The sequence below is a fragment of the Trematomus bernacchii genome, unplaced genomic scaffold (genome assembly GCF_902827165.1).
Source record: "Trematomus bernacchii unplaced genomic scaffold, fTreBer1.1, whole genome shotgun sequence".
Classification (NCBI taxonomy): Eukaryota; Metazoa; Chordata; class Actinopteri; order Perciformes; family Nototheniidae; genus Trematomus; species Trematomus bernacchii.
The window spans coordinates 235,428-261,174 of record NW_022987568.1 but is presented as its reverse complement, the minus strand read 5'-3'; the positions used below and the strand labels follow the sequence as shown (position 1 = coordinate 261,174).

At 40.2% G+C, this 25,747-nt stretch overlaps 1 protein-coding gene across 1 annotated transcript; it reads left to right on the top strand.

Annotated features, from left to right (window-relative positions):
* The first annotated feature begins 63 nt into the window (after nucleotides 1-63).
* On the top strand, nucleotides 64-25,475 carry LOC117479111 (trichohyalin-like). Its single transcript, XM_034126132.1, has 2 exons — nucleotides 64-993; nucleotides 25,371-25,475. The coding sequence occupies exons 1-2, from the start codon at nucleotides 64-66 to the stop codon at nucleotides 25,473-25,475; spliced, it is 1,035 nt and encodes a 344-aa protein (XP_033982023.1).
* Nucleotides 25,476-25,747: the final 272 nt, after the last annotated feature.

The following is a 25,747-nucleotide window of genomic DNA, read 5'->3' as shown; positions in this document are numbered from 1 at the left end:
CTGGAGCAGGAGAGGACTTTAAGGGATAAGCTTGAGATTGAAGGCGCTAAAAAGAAGGAAGCGATGCTCAAAGCATATACAGAGGAATCAGCTTTGCAGTTTAAGCACAATGTGAAAGTGAAAGCCCAGGAAATTGAGCAGAACGTCTTGCGCGTCAACAATGAGGACCTGAACATGAAATACAGAAACCTCCAGAGGTCACACAAGAAGGTCGAAGCCGAGATGGCTGCCTTGAGAAAGGCAAACCAGGAACTCAAACAACTGAAAGAACCCTGTGTTGAGGAGCAAGGTGTAGAGATGGCTGCTTTGCGTGAGACAAATCAGGAACTCCAACAACAGAAGCAGCGTTGTGTGGAGGAGAAGGATAAAGAGATAGCTGCCTTGCTGAAGGAAAACAAAACACTGAAACAAGAGAAGGAGCGTTGTGTTGAGGAGAAAGATGCAAAGACGGCCGCCTTGCAAAAGACTAACCAAGAACTCAAACAACAAAAGGAGCGTTGTCTTGAGGAGAAATCTGTAGAGATAGCTGCTCTGCGTGAGAGAAACCAGGAACTCCAACAACAAAAGGATCATTGTGTTGAGGACAAAGCTGTAAAGATAGCTGATTTGCGTGAGAGAAACCAGGAACTCACACAACTGAAGGAGCGTTGTGTTAAGGAGGAGGCAAAGATGGCCGCCTTGCAAACAACAAACCAGGAACTCAAACAACAAAAGTTGCGTTGCGTTGAGGAGAAAGATGCAGAGATAGCTGCTTTGCTGAAGGAAAACCAAACACTGAAGCAAGAGAAGGAGCGTTGTGTTGAGGAGAAGGTGGACAAGAAGGAGGATGTGGAGGTGAAAGTGGAACCAGAAGTGAGGCACGATGTGAAAATGAATGCCCTGGAAATTGAGCAGAAAGTATTGCGCGGAAACAATGAGGACCTGAACATGAAATATGGGAAGCTCCTCAAGTTGCATGAGAAGGACAAAGCAGAGATGGCCACCTTGGAAAAGGCAAACCAGGATCTCAAACAACAGAAGGAACGTTGTGTGGAGGAGAAGGATGCAGAGATGGCCGCCTTGCTGAAGGAAAACCAAACACTGAAACAAGAGAAGGAACGTTGTATGGTGGAGGAGGCGAAGGTGGACAAGAAAGAGGTTGTGGAGGTGAAAGTGGAACCAGAAGTGAGGCACAATGTGAAAATGAATGCCCTGGAAATTGAGCAGAAAGTCTTGCGTGGAAACAATGAGGAACTGAACATGAAATATGGAAAGCTCCTCAAGATGCACGAGAAGGACAAATCAGTGATTGCCACCTTGAGAAAGGCAAACCAGGATCTCAAACAACTGAAAGAACCCTGTGTTGAGGAGAAGGATGCAGAGATGGCTGCCTTGCAAAAGACAAACCAGGAACTCAAACAAGAGAAGTTGCGTTGTCTTGAGGTGAAACATTTTGAGATAGTCGTTTTGCATGAGAGAAACCACGAACTGGAACAACAGAAGGAACGTTGTGTGGAGGAGAAGGATGCAGAGATAGTTGCTTTGCATGAGAGAAACCACGAACTGGAACAACAGAAGGAACGTTGTGTGGAGGAGAAGGATACAGAGATAGTTGCTTTGCATGATAGAAACCACGAACTGGAACAACAGAAGGAACGTTGTGTGGAGGAGAAGGATGCAGAGATAGTTGCTTTGCATGAGAGAAACCAGGAACGGGAACAACAGAAGGAACGTTGTGTGGAGGAGAAGGATGCAGAGATAGTTGCTTTGCATGATAGAAACCACGAACTGGAACAACAGAAGGAACGTTGTGTGGAGGAAAAGGATGCAGAGATAGTTGCTTTGCATGAGAGAAACCAGGAACTGGAACAACAGAAGGAACGTTGTGTGGAGGAGAAGGATGCAGAGATAGTTGCTTTGCATGAGAGAAACCAGGAACGGGAACAACAGAAGGAACGTTGTGTGGAGGAGAAGGATGCAGAGATAGTTGCTTTGCATGATAGAAACCACGAACTGGAACAACAGAAGGAACGTTGTGTGGAGGAAAAGGATGCAGAGATAGTTGCTTTGCATGAGAGAAACCAGGAACTGGAACAACAGAAGGAACGTTGTGTTGAGGAGAAGGATGCAGAGATAGTTGCTTTGCATGATAGAAACCAGGAACTGGAACAAAAGAAGGAACGTTGTGTGGAGGAGAAGGATGCAGAGATAGTTGCTTTGCATGAGAGAAACCACGAACTGGAACAAAAGAAGGAACGTTGTGTTGAGGAAAAGGATGCAGAGATAGTTGCTTTGCATGAGAGAAACCAGGAACTGGAACAACAGAAGGAACGTTGTGTGGAGGAGAAGGATGCAGAGATAGTTGCTTTGCATGAGAGAAACCAGGAACGGGAACAACAGAAGGAACGTTGTGTGGAGGAGAAGGATGCAGATATAGTTGCTTTGCATGAGAGAAACCACGAACTGGAACAAAAGAAGGAACGTTGTGTTGAGGAAAAGGATGCAGAGATAGTTGCTTTGCATGAGAGAAACCAGGAACTGGAACAAAAGAAGGAACGTGGTGTGGAGGAGAAGAATGCAGAGATAGTTGCTTTGCATGAGAGAAACCAGGAACTGGAACAACAGAAGGAACGTTGTGTTGAGGAGAAGGATGCAGAGATAGTTGCTTTGCATGATAGAAACCAGGAACTGGAACAAAAGAAGGAACGTTGTGTGGAGGAGAAGGATGCAGAGATAGTTGCTTTGCATGATAGAAACCAGGAACTGGAACAAAAGAAGGAACGTTGTGTGGAGGAGAAGGATGCAGAGATAGTTGCTTTGCATGAGAGAAACCACGAACTGGAACAAAAGAAGGAACGTTGTGTTGAGGAAAAGGATGCAGAGATAGTTGCTTTGCATGAGAGAAACCAGGAACTGGAACAAAAGAAGGAACGTTGTGTGGAGGAGAAGGATGCAGAGATAGTTGCTTTGCATGAGAGAAACCAGGAACTGGAACAAAAGAAGGAACGTTGTGTGGAGGAGAAGGATGCAGAGATAGTTGCTTTGCATGAGAGAAACCAGGAACTGGAACAAAAGAAGGAACGTTGTGTGGAGGAGAAGGATGCAGAGATAGTCGCTTTGCATGAGAGAAACCAGGAACTGGAACAAAAGAAGGAACGTTGTGTGGAGGAGAAGGATGCAGAGATAGTCGCTTTGCATGAGAGAAACCAGGAACTGGAACAAAAGAAGGAACGTTGTGTTGAGGAAAAGGATGCAGAGATAGCCGCCTTGCTGAAGAAACAGCTGAAAAAACCACCACAGGCACTCTGCGTGGTGAAGGAGGAGCTTGTGGAGGTAAAGGTGGAGTTGGAGGTGGAACAGGAAGTGAGGGTGGATCCACCTGAGCCGAACAATGAGCCGATCCCAACAACGCAGAGGAGGACAACACCACGGTGGAGAAGATTCATCAATTCCTTTTCTTGTATCCGCCCAAACATCAACGATGACTAAAAAGGAAAACATAAGACTCAAAGGCAGCCCTGACATCGGCTTTAAAAACTTTAAAAAACAAACTCACAACATCAAAAATTAGTAAGACATTAAAACATTTCAAGTAAAGTCTAAAGCTCAAAGTGAGTGAGCAACAACATATACTCACAGCCAGTCAGGATATATATTTAAACACTTAACAGTTATTAGATCTGGTTAGACATCAACAAAGGTTCCAGAAGAGACTCACAGTGATGTGCAGTTTTTTTGCCACTAGGGGCAAAAAAACAACCTTAATTTTAAAATTAATAAACTATTCCTTTGCTTCTAGCACCCCTAAATAAGAGGAACATTTAGTCATTACAAGTTATCAGGTTTATGTTATATCGTCATGTTTGGTTTATAGTGTTCATTTTCATATTTAAGTTATATTTTTCATATTTACTTAATAGTTCATTTTTATATTTATGTTATATTTATCATGTTTAGTTAATAGTCAATTTTTATATGTATCTTATATTTTTCATATTTACTTAATAGTACATTTCTATATTTATGTTTAGTCCATTGTTTTCTTGTTAAGTTAAAGTCTTGTCAATCAATAAAAAAATAATAATGATAATGATAACAATACTGACACGTTTGATTTATTTCACGTTTGTTTCTCCTGTCTAAGTTTAGCTTCTTGCTTTTAATTTCAAGTCACCAGAGATTTAGTCTGATAATTCAACTAATAATAACAATCAATACAAAGACATTCAAATGCAAAATAACACTAGAATTCTTTCTCGTTTGTTCCTCCTGTTTTTGTCTAGTTACCTTTGTATTGAGTGACTTTAGCTCACCTGGCTCTGCCCTGATCAATACACTGACTTAAAGCTACTTCAGTACTTACTTTATTACCTTGTTTACACAATTTGCATTCAACAATTATCATAATAAATATAAACAAATGAAAAAACAACACTATGTATTTGATTTCTTTCAAGTTTGTTTTAGTCAACTATTTGATTTTAAATGCAACAGCACCAGCAAAAGTAGATTTTTTTTTACATTTCTGCTGATGTCCAGGTGTACAGTATATCAGTATGTAGTGTCTCTACTTTAAAGAGTCCTCTCCTGCTGATGTCCAGGTGTACAGTATATCAGTATGTAGTGTCTCTACTTTAAAGAGTCCTCTCCTGCTGATGTTCAGGTGTATATCAGTATGTAGTGTTTCTACTTTAAAGAGTCCTCTCCTGCTGATGTTCAGGTGTATATCAGTAAGTAGTGTCTCTACTTTAAAGAGTCCTCTCCTGCTGATGTTCAGGTGTATATCAGTGTGTAGTGTCTCTACTTTAAAGAGTCCTCTCCTGCTGATGTTCAGGTGTATATCAGTATGTAGTGTCTCTACTTTAAAGAGTCCTCTCCTGCTGATGTTCAGGTGTATATCAGTATGTAGTGTCTCTACTTTAAAGAGTCCTCTCCTGCTGATGTTCAGGTGTATATCAGTATGTAGTGTCTCTACTTTAAAGAGTCCTCTCCTGCTGATGTTCAGGTGTATATCAGTATGTAGTGTCTCTACTTTAAAGAGTCCTCTCCTGCTGATGTTCAGGTGTATCTCAGTATGTAGTGTCTCTACTTTAAAGAGTCCTCTCCTGCTGATGTTCAGGTGTATATCGGTATGTAGTGTCTCTACTTTAAAGAGTCCTCTCCTGCTGATGTTCAGGTGTATATCAGTATGTAGTGTCTCTACTTTAAAGAGTCCTCTCCTGCTGATGTTCAGGTGTATATCAGTATGTAGTGTCTCTACTTTAAAGAGTCCTCTCCTGCTGATGTGCAGGTGTACAGTATATCAGTATTTAGTGTCTCTACTTTAAAGAGTCCTCTCCTGCTGATGTTCAGGTGTATATCAGTATGTAGTGTCTCTACTTTAAAGAGTCCTCTCCTGCTGATGTTCAGGTGTATATCAGTATGTAGTGTCTCTACTTTAAAGAGTCCTCTCCTGCTGATGTTCAGGTGTATATCAGTGTGTAGTGTCTCTACTTTAAAGAGTCCTCTCCTGCTGATGTTCAGGTGTATATCAGTATGTAGTGTCTCTACTTTAAAGAGTCCTCTCCTGCTGATGTTCAGGTGTATATCAGTATGTAGTGTCTCTACTTTAAAGAGTCCTCTCCTGCTGATGTTCAGGTGTATATCAGTATGTAGTGTCTCTACTTTAAAGAGTCCTCTCCTGCTGATGTTCAGGTGTATCTCAGTATGTACTGTCTCTACTTTAAAGAGTCCTCTCCTGCTGATGTTCAGGTGTATATCGGTATGTAGTGTCTCTACTTTAAAGAGTCCTCTCCTGCTGATGTTCAGGTGTATATCAGTATGTAGTGTCTCTACTTTAAAGAGTCCTCTCCTGCTGATGTTCAGGCGTATATCAGTGTGTAGTGTCTCTACTTTAAAGAGTCCTCTCCTGCTGATGTTCAGGTGTATATCAGTATGTAGTGTCTCTACTTTAAAGAGTCCTCTCCTGCTGATGTTCAGGTGTATCTCAGTATGTAGTGTCTCTACTTTAAAGAGTCCTCTCCTGCTGATGTTCAGGTGTATATCAGTATGTAGTGTCTCTACTTTAAAGAGTCCTCTCCTGCTGATGTTCAGGTGTATATCAGTATGTAGTGTCTCTACTTTAAAGAGTCCTCTCCTGCTGATGTTCAGGTGTATATCAGTATGTAGTGTCTCTACTTTAAAGAGTCGTCTCCTGCTGATGTTCAGGTGTATATCAGTATGTAGTGTCTTTACTTTAAAGAGTCCTCTCCTGCTGATGTTCAGGTGTATATCAGTATGTAGTGTCTTTACTTTAAAGAGTCCTACAATTAGATGGAAAACAGCTGCAAAGGGACAGAAAATCACAACAAAGAGACAATTAATCACCATAAAAAAATATTTTAGTAGAGAAATGTTTTCATTGAAGTTAATGTGTTGAAGGGAATCCTGTAAAAAAAAGTTTTATTCAAAATGGCACTTTATCAAAATGCAATTGAGTGCAACTTCAACGTAACTGTATTTTTGGTTCCTATTAGATAAGATGTACTTTATTGATCCCAAATTGGGAAATGTTTGCGTTGCAGCAGCATAAAAAACAAGGCATTGCACATCATTAGAAATTAAAAGAGTAGAAATAAACATTTCAAAAATTTGAAACATATCAAAATAGAAATTAAAAAGTAGAAAATATGCATTTAGAAAGAATAGGGAGGGATGAAACCCTCTTTAATGGTCACACATGCAGAGCACACAGCACACACAGTGAAATTTGGCCTCTGCTTTTAACCCATCCTAGTACAAGGAGTCTAGTACTAGGAGCAGTGGGCAGCTATTGTACAGCGCCCGGGGAGCAATGGGAGTGGGGGGGAAGGGGGGTGTCCGGTGCCTTGCTCAAGGGCACCACGGCAGGGCAGGAGGTGAACTGGGACCTCTCCAAGTAGAAGTCCACACTCCATATTTAGGTCTGGTCGGGGACTTGAACCAGCGACACTACGGCTCCCAGTCCAAGCCCCTACTGACTGAGCCATATAGTACATATAGTACATATAGTACAGCGGATAAGCACAACAATTGTGCATTTTATGAGAAAAGCATGACATTTCTAACATAGTTAGAGCATACCATAAGGTTTATTTTCAGATGTGGAGGGAAGTCAGATTTGACCTGTGAGGACCGTGAGAGGTCAAATCCAAGATGGCCGCCAGTCTCTCGGGTCAAATGTTCAAACACGCTTAATTTTGGAACCAAACATTGTAGAAAAACATTTAAGGTGTCATATCCAACTAAATTAGGGATGCCCAATCATTTGATGATACTTTTGAGATCGCCAGAATTCAATAAAATGCATTTAGGTGAAGATAAAGGTAGAAATTGACCAAAAATAAGCTGTCAATCAGTTGAAATGTGGTGTGTGTGTGTGTGTGTGTGTGTGTGTGTGTGTGTGTGTGTGTGTGTGTGTGTGTGTGTGTGTGTGTGTGGTCACCCAGCGCTAGCATTAATACAGAGACTGGAGGAATATGGCTTTACTTGGCACAGTCTGCATGCTGAAGCAAACATTTGTTTTTGTCTTCAAATACATACTAACATGATTGTGACGAGCATAATATTTGCTCCCCGCCCAACTCTCTAAGTGCTTGAACTCCGTGACAGGAGGATGAAGTATGTATAAATGGATGGAACTATCAACAAAACAACAGCGTTTTATTCCCCAATGTCATATTTAATAGAAAAATAATGATGCACCACTTATTGGAGAAAGAAGAATGGGGAACAGAAAGGTTTAGAGAGGGACAACATGCTGAAACCTTGCAACTTCAGTGCCAGAGAAAAAAGGTACTGTGAGTACACTTGTGGTTATTGTCCTCATGTTGCACACAGAACATTCAATTAAGATGTTTACCGCATGTGGGCAAAAATCCATCAATCTTTCAATTTTCTAAAACTTGTTATATCCTTAGAGTCATTTAAAATGAGTTTTTTTCTCCATGCCATGGAGTCTAAATGGGTAACCTTTGTATTTGTAATTGTACAGCCATGCTAGGACAAACAAATCCCCTTTGCCAATGTTCTCTCTGCACTCTCTGTCACACACACAACAAACATAACCCTTTCTTTGCATGACCTCTAAATGTCCATGTGAGCCACTAAAGAACAGAAAAAAAGCTGCGCTACCTTGGCTTTATAGGTGGACAGGCAGGGAATCGAACCCCAACCCTCTATAAGTGGAAAGGGACAGCGGTGAACCTTATAGTTGAGTGCAGCCCTTTGTTAACAGCGAGGGTTAAGAGAGCTGTTTGTGCTCTACATGGAACTGTTTTCCATCTCCCTCTTTGGTTTACATTATTATTATTATTTTTCTATTAAATATGACATTGGGGAATAAAACGCTGTTTTGTTGATAGTTCCATCCATTTATACATACTTCATCCTCCTGTCACGGAGTTCAAGCACTTAGACTTAGAGAGTTGGGCGGGGAACAAATATGATGCTCGTCACAATCATGTTAGTATGTATTTGAAGACAAAAACAAATGTTTTCATCAGCATGCAGACTGTGCCAAGTAAAGCCATATTCCTCCAGTCTCTGTAGTAATGCTAGCGCTGGGTGACCATAAATCCACTGGAATATACCACACACACACACACACACACACACACATTTTGCAAATTTCAACTGATTGACAGCTTATTTTTGTTCAATTTCTACCTTTATCTTCACCTAAATGCATTTTCTTGAATTCTGGCGATCTCAAAAGTATCATCAAATGATTGGGCATCCCTAATTTAGTTGGATATGACACATCACACACACACACACACACACACACACACACACACACACACACACACACACACACACACACAGCAAATTTCAACTGATTGACAGCTTATATTTGGTCAATTTCTACCTTTATCTTCAACTAAATTCATTTTCTTGAATTCTGGCGATCTCAAAAGTATCACCAAATGATTGGGCATCCCTAATTTAGTTGGATATGACACCTTAAATGTTTTTCTACAATGTTTGGTTCCAAAATTAAGCGTGTTTGAACATTTGACCCGAGAGACTGGTGGCCATCTTGGATTTGACCTCTCACGGTCATCACGGGTCAAATCTGACTTCCCTCCACATCTGAAAATAAACCTTATGGTATGCTCTAACTATGTTAGAAATGTCATGCTTTTCTCATAAAATGCACAATTGTTATAATATGAGAGCTTATCCGCTGTACTAAGAGTAACATCTGCAATAATAATTTATTTTATTGTTTTTTGAAAGTCTCGTTTGTTGCAGTGGATGTTTCATGACGCTCTGCCGCCCTCTAGTGTCCGCATGAGGTTACTACAGCTCACAGGTCAACGGTCATTAGTAGAATTATAAATAAAGTAAGTATAATTAAAATACAATATAATAAGTGACAAGTAAAAATATCCAATAATAAAATAAAATAGAATATAAATGTCTTTATTAACACAAGAAGTAAGAGTAACATTTGCAATAGAAAAATGTTTTTAAATAAAGAATATGATTATAGAAAGGTAGAAAAAAAGGCCAATGACAAATATTAAATAAAGAAATATTAATCAAGAAGGTAAAATGTTCAATTAATGAAATATAATTTAATAAAATGGTTTAACGAGAAGTCAAATTTGAAATATGTGATACAAATATAAAGTACATTTATTTAAAAAGTATTTATACACAAATAAGTAAATATTTGCGATAAAACTAAAAAAGAAAATAGAAACAAAAATATTTCCATAATTATAGGAACGTAGAAAAATGTGCAATAAAAATATAAAATTGAAACAAATATGTTAAGTTCAAGTAAAAATTAGCAAAACAAATATTTAAAAGAAATGTGTTTATAAATATAAGAAAGTAAGTCAAATGTGAGAGGAGAGGAGACCAGCTGCCAGACCAGCTGGGTAAACAGTGCGTCCTAGCCATCACTGATTCAGGAGTTTGATGGCTTGTGGGACGACAGACAGCCTACTGTAGATCTGTTCTTTTTAAACAGAGGGGCACGATATCTCCGCCCGGATGGCAGCAGTTCAAAATAAGAGTTAAGAGGGTGCCTCGGGTCACCCACAATATTGTGTGCCAATTTTAAAACTCTGTCCTTGTATAAGCTTTCTATATTAGCAAATGAGATTCCTGTCAATTTACTGGACAATGTTACGGCCCTCCTGACGGACTTTTTCTGTGCCTCAGTGGCGTTGCTGAACCAACATATGACGCCGAAGGAGAGCACACTTTCAATAAAAGCATGATGAAACATCTTAACCATTCTGTTGCTGACATTAAAAGACAATTTACGTAAAAAGAACATTCTTTGTTGAGACTTGGCATTCACTTTCTCAGACCAAACATCCCATCTGAGCTTGTGGTCAAGCACGACACCAAGATACTCGTACTCAGTGACACATTGAATGGGCTCCCTATCTATAGGGTTGGGGGATTGTGCTATTCTAAAATCTATTTCCATCTCCTTTGTGATTGAGGTGTTTGAAGCAGGTTTGACTTCTCACACCAGTTAATAAAGAAGTCAAGGACAGGCCCATGCTCCTCTTCCTCATCAAATAGGATGCTGACCAGGGCCGTATCAAGTGCATACTTAATAAAGTGCCTGTTGGGAAAAGTGCTCAGGAGTTGGTGTATAAAATGAATAAAAGAGAGGATAAGACACATCCCTGGGGTGAGCCTATCCAGGTAGTTATCGTCTCAGAAAGTGCCATGCCTATTTTGACCTGCTGAGTTCTACAGTTGAGGAAGTCAACGATCCAGGAGGTCAGACCAGGTTCAAGTGAGAATTCTTCAGTTCAAATATTTGCTAAAACACTTGGCTTGATGGTGTTAAAAGCCGATGAGAAGTCGGCAAATAGGATCTCTACATGGGCTGTCGGCTTCTCGAGGTGAGTGTGCAGAAGATGCAGCAGGCGATAGCATCTTCCACCCCTCTAGAGGCCTGATATGCAAATTGCATGGGATCTAAGAGGTGCTGCGTTTGTGAGATGAAATGCCTCTTAACTAAACGCTCAAAGCATTTCATCACCAGTGAGGTGAGTGCTATAGGCCGAAGGTCATTGGGCTCACTGGCCTGGGGACTTTAGGCACTGGAATAATTGTAGATGTTTTCCAAAGAGAAGGGACTTTTTGCAGATTAAGGGAAGACCTAAACATGTCTGTGAACACAGGTGCAAGTTGTTCTGCACAGTGTTTTAAAACAGCTCCTTCAATATTATCGGGGCCAGGGCTTTTTCGTGTATTACACTTCCTGAAGAGATGGAAGGTGTTCAAATGATTTGCCGTCTCCCTTCCCTCACCACCAGTGGCGGCTGGTGGAAAATATTTTAGGTGGGGCTGTGGAAATGGTGATCAAACAATACTAGAGGGGTCCGGGGGGATGCTCCCCCGGTAATTCCTTTTGAGAAAAGACCCCTTAAATCATGACTTCTGGTGATGTTAGAGGGGGGGAGAAGGACAATTTGAGGCTTAAAAATATGAGAAGACTGATCAATACCTCCATAACTTCAGTGTGGTTAGCTATGAATCTTCCAAAACTTCCAAACACCTTGTCCTGGACATAGTTTCTACAGCATAAACTGTGCAACAGTACAGTAGGCCCACACAAACTGCAGAACACCGGGGCTTTGGGAACACTGATTTAATTCCCATTTAACCTGTTAAGGGGCTTTTTTCCCCCGTTTTTTTTCTCACGAAACTGTGTCTCAAGGCTTCTTAAAATGTAATAAACTATTCATGTGTCCTACTCAGAGGAAACGCATCTAACTGATGATATGAACCATGTTTACCGAAACAAAACACAAGTCTCACAAGAAGCGTCTAAATGAGCCCTGAGCGAAAAAATGCTAACGCACTCTAGGTATAAATCAATCGATATACTTATGGGATATGCACAAACAAGCTTACAAACTGAGATTCCACATATTCTAGAAATATAAGTATCATCACTGAGCGATCAGAACTCGCGACAGGGGAAGCAAATACAGACATCACACGACGTAGCTTTAGGTAGCAAAACATGGAGATATGCTCACCTTTTGCAGAATAACAATTCTGATCAAAAACGAGAAAAACGCAGTTGAAGGTTAATCCATAAATTAATCCAATGTGTCTGTCACTTTGAAAAATGATTGATGATCCATAATTACATTTTTATGTCAAAAACGGAGTTTTCATTAGCTGTAGCTTCCAGAGTGTATGACAGCTTCCTGTTTTGTCTCCTTGGATACGAGTCCAAATAACTCACAGACTGCACCGGGCGCTCACGTAGGAGCCCTGTGACCATCATATTTGATGACGCTGATTGGCTGAAATTATGTTTTCGCGGCATAGTTTACACGTTACAGATAGCAACAGTCAGCTGCTAGTGGCTGCTGCTGCACTGGTTGAGGGCTCCTCTCTTAGCGCCCAGACGAGAGAAGGTACACGGGCAAGGCCAGGCAGGAAACATGTGACTTATCAGTAACTTTAGACATCGTAACACAATTTTAAATGAGATTTTATTGTAGATTATACATTTTACTGATACCAATTATATAATATTTACCTTGTTCATTAAAAATAAAAATATATATATTTTTTTAAATATATTTTTTATTTTTATTTTTATTTATTTATTTATTTATTTATTTGTTTTAATATGGGAAGAGGTGGGGCGGCGCCCCTAGTGCCCCTATGGACCGGCCGCCACTGCTCACCACTGATCAAGACAGGAGACGGTTTTCCCCTGCCCTTGTGTGGAGCATTCGTCATGTTTTTAAGTCCCTGCCATGCTTCTCTGGGAGAAGCCAGAGCTGCCTCCAACTTCTCCTTATAACTATACATGTCTCTCCTAGCAGACTCATCCTGGTTTTTATAAGCTTTTTTCTTCAGAATAATCAGCTTCTTTAAACTGTGAGACACCCAGGGCTTGTCATTCGAATATATTTTTGAAAGACTTAGTGGGTATCACAGAATCTACACACAAATCAATATAACTAGACACTGTCCCAACCCGTTCATTAATATCGGGGGTATCGAATGTTTCCCACTGTGTCCAGTCAAAGCATCCCTGCAGAGCCATAATGCTGTCCTTATTCCACATCCAGTCTTAACTTGAGGTTTCTCCCTCTCAAGTAGCCTCTCAAGTAGCCTCTCAAGTAGCCTCCGATAGACAGGGCATAGGTGGACTACACTGTGGTCAGATGTCCCAAGTGGTGGAAGCGGGGATGCATTGTAAGCGCCCTTAACAGTTCCAAAGCACATATCCAGAGTCTTCTCCTTCTTAGTGTGGCAGTCAACGTGCTGGTAGTAGGTACGCAGGGATTTTTGAACAGGACAGAAAGCCATATTCATACCACCACTGTACCATCCGTAAGAAACACAATTTCTTGAGTTCTGACAATTTAAAGTCTTTTAAAAGTATGTGTTTGATTTACAAATGTTTACATGGACTACCCTACGAAAGACAATACATATCATTTGTAATTTAAAAAAGGGCCACTTCTTTTTGTTAAAACCTTATCCTCAAACCGACTGCATTATTTTTTTTATAAATATTGAAATGACAGTATCTTGCTGATGTTAAATCTGTCTTTGTGTAGAAGTGCATTCTGTCTCTGTGGCAGCAGAGCTCATACAATGTCCAATAAGAGGGAACAGTGTACAGATCCTAAACTCTGGGTCTCGTAGACCCTACAGTAATACAATATGCTTCTCATACTGAAGACAGGTGTTTACTGAAGACAGGAGAGCAGGCTATGATTGGTTGTTCATCGTCACATGACAAGCGGTGCGCACTGCCTTGTCCAAAAGTGATACTACTTTCAACTAAGGACACAGCCTTGTCTACATTGACAAAACGAAACATGGCATGTGATCGTCACCCCAAGCATTCTGCAAATATTATTTTTCCTCAGAAGAAGAAGAACCGAACAGCCCTGCCCTTCCTACTCAGTAAATAAAGATCACAACTTTCATGCCAACCATTAACAGAAAATGAGATGTTGTTCTGAAAGCTGTTCCAAATCAAAAGTATTATTGAACTCAAACACTAAGTTAAAGTCACACAGTAGGTCTTGTTAACGAGATGAGAGTCTACAACAAGCTTTATTTTGTTATTGCTAACAATGTACTGTTTACACATAAAGATCACGAGTCATTGCTTATCGAGAAACAGGAACTCAAGCTTGAACATGAGGAACTCTTTTATCTGGTCTCACTCTTCCCACTTAGTAAACACTAAACATACATTTTCATGCAAGTTTTTTAATGGTTTTGAAGGTATTTCAAGGGGATTCTTGTAAGTAGTCATAGTTTGTGTTTCTTGAATTTTGTATTAAGTTTGAATATAATTTCTTTATAACTAACAACAAAGGGGGAGATTGTGGTTTGGATAGAAATGGAGGTAGGCAGGTGGGAAAGTACATATGATCTGTGTTAAGACAAAGAACGTGCTCTTTTGGGGTTTTTGTCTGTCTGAGACACGTAGCCCTTATCTGGTAAACTATAACTATAACTTACAAAACGTTCCTGCTAAACGACTTCTTCACCTCTCGTGAACTGGATTTGATGTTCCTGACGGAGACCTGGGCCCACGCTGGCGAGTATACACCGTTCTCTGAACTTCTTCCTCCTGACTGTACATTCTTCAGCTCCCCCCGTGCCCCCGGCCATGGTGGGGGCATAGCATCAGTGTTTAGAGCTAGCCTCCAATGCCGATTGCTTCACCCTGTAACTAGCTATGCCAGCTTTGAGTTGCAGCTTTTTGAACTGAACCCGGCCTCGCCTATACTCTGCGCAGTCGTGTATCGTCCGCCAAAGTGCAATAAGGATTTTATAAATGACTTTTCTGACTTTCTGTCCGGGATCATGGTGAAATATGATCGTGTTTTGATCTCCGGAGACTTCAATGTCCATGTGTGTTGCGAGTCCAAACCTCTGGTTAGGGACTTTTTAAATCTCCTTGATTCTTTTGGTCTCGTTCAGTCCGTGGCTGGCCCAACACACGAAAAAGGACACACTTTGGACTTAGTATTATCGTTTGGACTGTCTGTATCTGTGGATGAAATATGTGCAGCAAAGCGTATCTCAGACCATTTACCGGTTCTGTTTACAACCTACATCCCTTCCGCAGGAGTCGAATCACATGCCCCTGCGCGTCGTCTGCGTTCGATTAACCCCTTGATTGCCTCACAGTTCTCTGATGTTTTTAATGCTTCTCCGATCTGTAAATTAGATGTGAACTGTGCTTTTAGTGCTGATGAGCTTATCTCCATGTTTGATTTGACATGCACACTAATACTGGATTCTGTTGCTCCTTTTACGCTTAGACGCACCAAAGTTCTATCAGAGCCGTGGCTCAATGACTGTACTCGTGCTCTCAGACGCGCTTGCAGGCGTGCAGAGAGAAAATGGAAAAAGGATAAACTCCATGTCTCCCTAGAAATCCTTCGTGCTTGCCTTTCCGACTACCAGACGGCAGTCAAAGCAGCCAAAACAGAGCACATTTCTCTGTTCATCTCCAAAAACAGCCATAAACCTCAGGTTCTCTTTAATGTCCTCAACTCGATCATTAATCCCTGTGATGTTGCTTCTATTGTGCCATCGACTACTCTCTGTGATAAGTTTCTTACATTTTTATTGAAAAGGTATCTGCTCTTAGGCTAGCCCACACTAGTGCTACCCCAGATCCTGCTCCTTTTCTGTGCCCTGCTGTCCTCGACCACTTTGAGCCTGTATCCCTCTCTTCTCTCTCGGATGTAGTCAAGCACCTGCGGCCGACAAACTGCACCTCAGACAGCATTCCCGCTCGCCTTCTCAGAGATGTTTTTGATTCAGTTGGAGCAAGTATTTTATTACTTTTAAACACCTCTCTTAGCTCAGGATGTGTCCCAGCTGCCTTCAAACATGCCGTGGTTAAGCCACTCCTTAAAAAGAAGAATCTCGACCCCTCCATTCTCGCAAATTTTAGGCCCATCTCCCAGCTACCTTTTTTATCTAAAGCCCTGGAGCGAGTAGTCTACGCCAGAGGTGTGGACTTGAGTCACATGCCTTGAGTAGTATTACCAATGCTGTTTCAATCACATTAGTATGCATAAAAAGTGACAGGTCACACCTTCTAAGTCCCGCCCCCTACTTATGCTAATGAGCCCCTTTGATATGCTAATGATCCCCTTTGTTCGAGGTGTTATCACATGTAGGTGTGATATTCCCCATTGTAGTAGATCCTTTGTTGTGTAATCTAATTAGCCTTTGATGTCTGATCCCTTTGTTGTCTATCCTTTGATGTGAGGGGTGAGGTGTTTGTGACATGTAGGTGTGATATTCCCCATTTTAGTAGATCCTTTGTTGTGTAATCTAATTAGCCTTTGATGTCTGACCCTTTGATGTCTATCCTTTGATGTGAGGGGTGAGGTGTTTGTAACATGTAGGTGTGAATTCCCCCTTGTAGTAGATCCTTTTGTTGTCTAATCTAATTACCCTTTGATGTCTATCCTTTGATGTGAGAGGTGAGGTGTTGTGACATGTAGGTGTGATATTCTCCCTTGTAGTAGATCCTTTGATGTCTAATCTAATTAGCCTTTGATGTATGTCCTTTGATGTGAGGGTGGTGAGATGTTGTAACATGTCTCGCACCCCATCCCCCTCGCACCCCGTCCCCCTCTCACCCCTTCCTGTCACCCCATCCCCCTCGCACCCCGTCCCCCTCTCACCCCTTCCTGTCACCCCATCCCCCTCGCACCCCGTCCCCCTCTCACCCCTTCCCCCCTTCCTTTTGCTGTGATGTCAGAAGATAGAGGTGGGGATGGAGCTAGGTAAAAAAAGAAATCCGTGCAAACTAGATAAAAAGCCAGTCATTTCCACTCACCAAGTCACCTAAACTTTCAAAAACGAAAATGGCAAAGAGACGCATCGATATGGGTTTAATCAGCGAGACGCCTGTGACAACTTACCGCCATCCGTCGGGAGCTCCAGTCAAGAAACGGATGCAGTATCTGTGCCGGGTTCAGACCCTCCGTCGGAGGCTCTTCATGAAAAATGGAGTCTGGATGTGTGAGACTGTCTCCCCTTTTTATTGTTTAATTACTTCACACAACTATTAATGAATCCCTATATGAAGTTACATGAGGCTACATTTACTGGTGTTGAGCCCTGGATGATGAAAATAATCTAAGTGTCATGTTAGGGGGACATTACGGAACTCAGGAGCCCGCCCTTGGAGGCTTGGAGAGCGGATAAAGAGAGCTGTATTTACTGGTGTTGAGCCCTGGATGATGTAAATAGTCCAAATGCCATGGTAGGGGGGCATTACGGAACTCAGGAGTCCGCCCTTTGAGGCGTTGTTGACATTAATGCTTTTGTTTTTGTTACTAAGATACTTTTTTAGATACACTTTTGAAGTGAGCAACACTTTACAACTGGTAGAAAGTTAAGTACTTTTGTATGGAATTGGTTTTTCTTTAGAGCTGTTTTCAGTGAGACAATGCAGTTTCTGATAATTTTAAGTTTCAAGTTTCAAGGCTTTAAGGCATATGCCCATTAGCTACAGTGTAGATATGTCAATGAAAAACATAGGTCACAGGCTCCTCCAACAGTGCAACAAATTATATATATATATACATAAAACAGATAAAATACTGCAATTTGTGCGTAATTCTCTCACAAAGGAACTGTAAAATACACGTTTATGTATGGAAAACTTTATAACTTGGTAAAATATTCATTCATTTGTAATGAATTACTTGACTAACATTACTTTTTTTTTAAATATATGTTTTTAGATGCTTTACTTTTGATTTCTTTCATGTTATTTTAACACAACATTACTTTTTTCATATTTTTCAACATACTGTGATATATATATATATATTTTTTTCTCTCCATTATATTTTTGAATATACAGTGATTTTTATCAAAATACAACATGCAACTATTACATTATACAATATTACGACTTTTTGCGATATTTTCAACACAATATACTTTTTTGTAGGGCTTCAGGATATTTGGCATGTCATGCATAAAACCGGTGTCATCTTTCCTGAAACTGACGTGCTGTCCGTTTTACAAACAAGTTATCTTTCTGCTTCTTCACCCTCTGAATTTTCCTCCCCCGTCCCTCTTCCTTCAGCCATCACAACAACAATTAAGTCAGATCTGTGAAATTAAACACCTCTTTCCCAAAGCGTGACTTCCCTATTGAGGGAGTGGGGCAGTAGGGCCTAACCCGATTGGCCAAATATACTAACATGCAGAACGTATGGTATGTTTGAAAAAAGACTAACCATCTATCCAGTTCAAGCTGTCTTTAAGATGTGACATTGTGCTCTGACTTTTTCCCCGAAAAATCATGACAAACTATTACTTATTCTTAAATTTGACCTCTTGCTGCTTGGTTGAAAATGATAGATGAAAAATAACTTTTTAAAAAGAGTCAAACAGCGAGGGACATTATACGGGTGAAAGAAACTCTCATTTCTACAGAAAGCAAACGCAGATTGCGAATGAAAAGAAAAGGGACAATAGGACGGAAAAAGACAAAAAGAAGGAAGGTGAAAAGAAAAAGGAACAAAGTGAAGAAATTTCAACTAACTATAGAGGATGCTGATAGTGTTGTAGAGCCATTACCGGATCATAATAATCTTATAGATCATCTACCGCTAACCGACTGCTGCGAATGTGTTGAACAAATACCAAAAGCAATGGCAGAGCTTTGCTTCAATATAATGAGAGAAAAAGCACGATACTATGGAATTGCCCAAATTGGCGACAGTGCCAGAACATGTATTAAAAGACTGTTGGAGGATCTCTATTCTAGTATCGGTTGTCATTACAGCGAAGGATATGCCAAAACGTGTGATGACATAGACAAAGCTTTTGAAGACAATTATATGGTACCCGTCCTTACAGCTAAACAAATCCTATGCCAGGTATTCAACAGACCACAAGAAGCACAAGAAGCCCCAGAAAGGATTACATTCAGAGCTAATAATGGTGAAACCGAAGAAGAAGCAAAGCAGATTATAATCGTTGCGGGTGAAAGGATAGAGAATTTGCAAGTGATGTTAATGCACTTATCTGATATAAAAAATGCATTCATTTACTTCCAAGAGACCCCTAAACATCTACTTGGGCAATGTGAATTGAACGATAAACCGATCACTGTAAATGAAACGCGGAGAGAAGCAGCAGTGCAAATCGTTAAGTCTATTACCTTGTATGCACTACGACATTAACTTGGTCAAATGTAATATGTCTTTCTGAAAATGTGGCGAATGGTGTGTTTTTCAATTAAGCAACCATAACAAATGAAAATGTGTTTTATTTTTGCTTTCATATATAGTAATAGTATTAACTCCTTTGACTAGACTGTACTAAAATAAGACGTTTCACTGTTAAATAAAAATGGAAGTAGAAAATCGAGATAATGATGAGGTTCGTTATGTATCCAGTAACTATGAACAGCAGTTGAAAATGTTATTTAACCCTTTAACTCTAATAGACAAATCTAAAATAGCCTCTAGCTTATCTATAAGTTTGTGATTTTAACACTTATTCACTGACACAAGGCAGATTTTGGCTTTTTTCTCATGTCAAGATACTTTTTGACACACTTTGAGGTATGCAAAACTTTTAAAAACACTTGTACAGTTAAATAATGTAGGTTTTCTCTGATATTTTAGTTATTTTCAGCTACCAAGATACTTTTTTGATACACTTTAATGTAGGAACATTTGGCAACTGGTAGAATGTCAATTATTTTGTAATAAAATGTATTTTCTTAAAGACTGTGACTCTAAAAGGGGAAGTTTTTTTTTTTTTTTTTCTCCCGTTGTCTTTCACTTACTTTTTGGATACAGTTTTATGTATGACAACTTTACAACTGGTAGAAAGTACTTTTTCTGAACAGATTTTATTTAAGACTGTGACTCTTAAAGGTAAGACAATCCAGTTTTATGGAAGTAACTTAAATTATTTGTTTTTTGTTTTTTCTCCTACAAAGATACTTATAGTTACACTTTAATGGATGCAAAACTTTATAACTTGGTAAAATATTCATTATTTTGTAATGACTTGAGTTTTCTTTTTTGTTTTTGTTTTTCAACATACTATTGTACACAATGACTTTTCCATATATATATATATATATATATTTTTTTTTTCAGACAAACTATACTTTTGACTTTTTCCGTAAAATCGTGACAAACTATTACTTATTCTTACATTTGACCTCTTGCTGCTTGGTTGGAAATGATAGATGAAAAAGCTACAAAGCTTAAAGAACTTTTCTAAAAACTCTCAATTCTACAGATGACTCCCCCCACTCAACGCATTAAGTCCACCCCCCACTCAGCAAATCATCTAAAACGAAGGACCCCACTAAGACGCCCGTTGAAAACTAGCCAGGGATCTGAGAAAAACCAAGTCTCCCCCCGCGAGTTGCAGCCAGGAACAAACTCCTGGACTACTATCGTCCCCACCATTGTGGACACCCAAATCTTGCAATACTACAGCTGCTGATGTTACTCCTGGGGCCAAGACGTCTCTGTTTTTGAACATAGTGAAATCGGAGTTGGTTGATATTCTGGAGAGGGTGCTGCATCGGTACAGAGAAGAAATCTGCAATGGATGCCGAGTCAGTCACCCCAGCCAGAGGCAACACGATTGTGTGAATGACATTCCAGAATATTTCTTCAGAAACAATTACAACGCGTTAATGAAAAAGACTTTGGCTCGCCGACTTCATTACTGCGATTGACCAGAGTCTTAATGATATAAACATTTACACGGCTGAATGGAGGATCCAAGGCGCTTCGGAGGCTTTTCTGCACAATCTCAAAACTGCAGACGCCTCAAGGAGAGACTTGAAAAGATCCATGCCGAACTGGATGGAGAGGAAGAAGACTAATAACCAGTGGTTGATTTGAAGCCAGGGATTTTTTTCGATACTTTGACTTTTCTAAAAGTCAAAATAAAAATGGGTAACTACTATGGAAAACAATCTGTATTTATCTATCAGAATGCAGTCAATACCTGTTTAATAAGTGTGTTGTTGATGACGATTGAAAACAGAATGAGTAGTGATCCCAGTGTAAACAGAACGGCTGAAGTTTGTAAACTAGAAGACATTTTGGATATCGTTCATTCTGGCAGTACTATTCCGGGTCATTGGGAAACGATTGTAAACGAAACATTTAAAGTGGTACTGGAATCTTCATTTTCCGAAACATTCTGTAACATTACCGAAGAAATGAAACAAACACCAAAAGTGTATCATGTGCTCGCATTGTATGCTCTGTTTGTAGATGTAATGCATCTTTGTGTCAAAAACAGCATACTGTACACATGAATACTTTGGCCGAAGTGCAAAAACTCCATTATAATATTTCCCTTCATCTGGGGGATTCTATGCTGGAGAAGATCCTGGGGATGTTGCAATCAGTATAAATGTATTATTGATTCCTATGGGGTGAAAACAATAAATTGTAAATATGAAATTCTGCAAATAAAAAAAGTGTTTTTTACATTTTAAAAAAACTGTTGTCTTCAAATCATAGTATAGTATTTCCTACATATCATTTTAAAAAAGAGTCACAGTGTAGAATGTCCAAACATTTAATTTAAAAGTACTAGTATAGTATGTTAAAAGTATCTTGAAAAAAGTCCAAGTATAGTATGTAGTTAAGAAATATATTATATAGTTTTGTCTGCAATGTCAGTATAGGATCTCTAATAAAAAATTAAAAAAAATTAGAGAAAGTCATAGTATAGTTTGACAAAAAGATCCTGAAAAAGTCATGACACTGTGTGTTGAAATGGTTTTGAATAAACACATCAGTATTTTAATTGTGTTTCTGTGTTTTTGTGTGTCAGTGCTTTCAGTGTTTCAGTATTTCAGTATTTCAGTGTTTTGTGTTTCAGTGTTTCAGTGTTTCAGTGTTTCAGTGTGTCAGTGTTTCAGTGTTTTGTGTGTCAGTGTTTACAGCCTTTCTTTGCTCTGATCAATCCCCAGGGATCCTCCCCTGGAAGGAATATAGCAGGATGAGAGAAAAACATTTAAAAAACGTATCTTAGAAGTGGCTATAGCATTTGATGCAATTCTAAAAGATAGTCAGATTCCTAAAAAGTTACAAACGGATGCTGGAAAATAATTATTTAACAAAGATTTTTGAAGCCTTGCTGAAGAAACAAATAATTATTTTCCAGCATCCGTTTGTAACTTTTTAGGAATCTGACTATCTTTTAGAATTGCATCAAATGCTATAGCCACTTCTAAGATACGTTTTTTAAATGTTTTTCTCTCATCCTGCTATATTCCTTCCAGGGGAGGATCCCTGGGGATTGATCAGAGCAAAGAAAGGCTGTAAACACTGACACACTGACACACAAACACTGAAACACTGAAACACTGAAACACAAAACACTGAAATACTGAAAACACTGAAACACTGAAACACAGAAACACTGAAACACTGAAACACTGAAACACTGACACACTGACACACAAAACACTGAAACACTGAAACACTGAAACACTGAAACACTGAAATACTGAAACACTGAAAACACTGACACACAAAAACACAGAAGCACAAAACACTGAAACACTGAAACACTGACACACAAAACACTGAAACACTGAAGCACTGAAACACTGAAACACTGACACACAAAAACACAAAACACTGAAACACTGACACCCAAAACACTGAAACACTGAAACACTGAAACACTGAAACACTGACACACAAAAACACAAAACACTGAAACACTGAAACACTGACACCCAAAACACTGAAACACTGAAACACTGAAACACTGAAACACTGACACACAAAAACACAAAACACTGAAACACTGAAACACTGACACCCAAAACACTGAAACACTGAAACACTGAAACACTGAAAACACTAAAACACTGAAACACTGAAACACTGACACACAAAAAACACAAAACACTGAAACACTGGAACACTGACACACAAAACACTGAAAACACTAAAACACTGAAACACTGAAACACAAAAACACTGAAACACTGAAACACTGACACACAAAACACAAAACACTGAAACACTGAAACACTGACACACGTAAACACAAAACACTGAAACACTGAAACACAGAAACACTGAAACACTGAAAACACTGACACACAAAAACACAGAAGCACAAAACACTGAAACACTGGAACACTGACACACAAAACACTGAAAACACTAAAACACTGAAACACTGAAACACAAAAACACTGAAACACAGAAACACTGACACACAAAACACAAAACACTGAAACACTGAAACACTGACACACATAAACACAAAACACTGAAACACTGAAACACAGAAACACTGAAACACTGAAACACTGAAACACTGAAACACCGACACACAGAAAACTATTAAACAGCCCTGCTATATACTATGACCATTCTTTACTTATTTATAATATGGTTCAAATGGAGTAATTTGAGTTGTCTGATGCACTTGATACAATTTTACTTTTTAAAATACTGATGTGTTTATTCAAAACCATTTCAACACACAGTGTCATGACTTTTTCAGGATCTTTTTGTCAAACTATACTATGTTGAAAAGCACATAATGACTTGTTTAAGACTCGTTTTGTCAAAGTTTAGGACTTGGACTTGACTTGAACTTGCCCATCCTGACTTGAGACTTGACTTGGACTTGAGCACAAAGACTTGAGACTTGACTCGGACTTGAGCGCAAAGACTTGAGACTTGACTCGGACTTGCAAAACAATGACTTGGTCCCACCTCTGGTCTACGCCCAGCTGCAGTCTTTTTTAACCACGCATGGAATCCATGAAAAGTTTCAGTCTGGCTTCAAACCCATGCACAGCACTGAAACAGCCCTTTGAAGAGTTTTTAATGATCTGCTCCTAGCCGCCGACTCAGGTAGCCCAGCTGTCTTGGTGCTGTTAGATCTGACAGCTGCCTTTGACACTGTGGACCATAGCATCCTGCTGTCACGGCTTGAACAGTCCACTGGCATCACAGGCTCTGCCCTTGCATGGTTCAGGTCCTACCTGACAGACCGTAGCTTCTTAGTGCAGCTAGGTGCCTTCTCCTCAGCCATAGCCCCTCTTACCTGTGGGGTTCCCCAAGGCTCGATTCTGGGCCCCATCCTTTTTCTACTGTACATACTGCCCCTAGGTTCAATTCTCACAAAACACAACATCCCCTTCCACTGCTACGCCGACGATGTACAGATCTATCTGCCACTCAATTCAAATGTTAACTCACTACAGCAGCTGATGGACTGCTTAGCAGAGATCAAATCCTGGCTGAGCCAAAACTTTCTCAACCTCAACGAGAACAAGACCGAGGTCATCTTTTTTGGACCGCAACCTCCAGCCTCTCCGGTTGATATTCTGGGCTCTCAAAAAAAACATCCTCCCCTCGGTCATGAACCTTGGAGTGACCTTCACTAGCACTTTTAAATTCGACAAGCAGGTCAGCACCGTAGTCAAATCCTGCTTTTTTTAAATAAGACTATTGGCCAAAACCAAGTCGTATTTATCTTTTAATGACTTAGAAAGGGTTATTAACGCCTTTGTAACCTCGAGACTGGACTATTGCAACGCTCTGTATGTGGGTATGGACCAGGCCTCAATTAAACGCCTGCAGCTAGTCCAAAACGCAGCTGCACGTTTGCTGACTGGCCACAAAAAGCGCGACCACATCACCCCTATTCTGGCCTCACTACACTGGCTTCCAGTTCGGTTCAGAATTGATTTTAAAATCCTTTTATTTGTTTTTAAAGCACTAAATGGGCTGGCTCCGGCCTATATAGCTGAACTGCTCCAGCGCTACACCCCAGCCAGAGCTTTAAGGTCTGCTGACCAGCTGCTGCTGGTAGTGCCCAAGACCAGGCTAAAAACCCGAGGGCACCGAGCCTTCGCAGCAGCTGGCCCTAGGCTCTGGAACACTCTGCCCCTCCATGTGAGGTCGGCCCAGACCCTAGGGGTTTTTAAATCTACACTAAAAACACACTTCTTCTCTCTGGCCTTCTAGCCTTTTCTTATCAAGCTCCACTTTCGTGGAATCAGCTTCCAGTTTGTGTTCGGGCGGCCGACAGCCTATCCGTTTTATTGGTACGCTTACGACCTTCCTTTTTGAAAAAGCTTATAGTTGATATAATAATCTAATAAGACTGCATTGACGTAGATACGCTGTGCCTCTTCACCTACATTTTGGTTCTTGCTCTTTCATTTAAATCCTAAAAACTTGGATCGTATATTGAAAAATAAGGTTATTACTACTACTCATTCTTCTAAATCTGTTCTCTCTCTAATTCTCATACTCTCTACTCCTGTAATCGATTCTTTCTATCCTCTCTTTATCTAAACCCTTTTCCCTCTCTGACCTCTCCAGGTTTTATTAGAGGGAAACAGGTTTGCAGAGTGGCTTATCCAGGCCGGGGAGTGTTATGACCATATTCACAGCATACCTCCCTACCTCTGCTCAATTTCCAACTAAGGCTCCAGTGGGGCCTTTGTTCCCTGCGTGTGCCTCTCCACCTCTGTTTCTTACTCTCTTACTTGCTACCCTTTTCCCTTAACCTATCCTAAGGGAGCGCTTGTTCTTCCTTCTGTCTGTCTGTGTCTGTGTATTCTCATGTTCCGATTAACCCAGCCTCTCCCAAATTTCTTGTTTTGTGTCTATATCTATGCCGGGATCCGGAGTCGAGGCTGATCCTCTTGCTGTGGTCCTGTGCCCTGGAACCTCTATCCTGAGTTCTGGATTAAGTC

Excerpts from the sequence above, each read along its gene's own strand:
- LOC117479111 (XM_034126132.1), top strand. The coding sequence starts at position 64 with ATGCTCAAAGCATATACAGAGGAATCAGCTTTGCAGTTTAAGCACAAT. Across the intron at positions 994-25,370 it reads AGATGGCCACCTTGGAAAAG|GTTTTATTAGAGGGAAACAG; the intron begins GCAAACCAGGAT and ends TGACCTCTCCAG.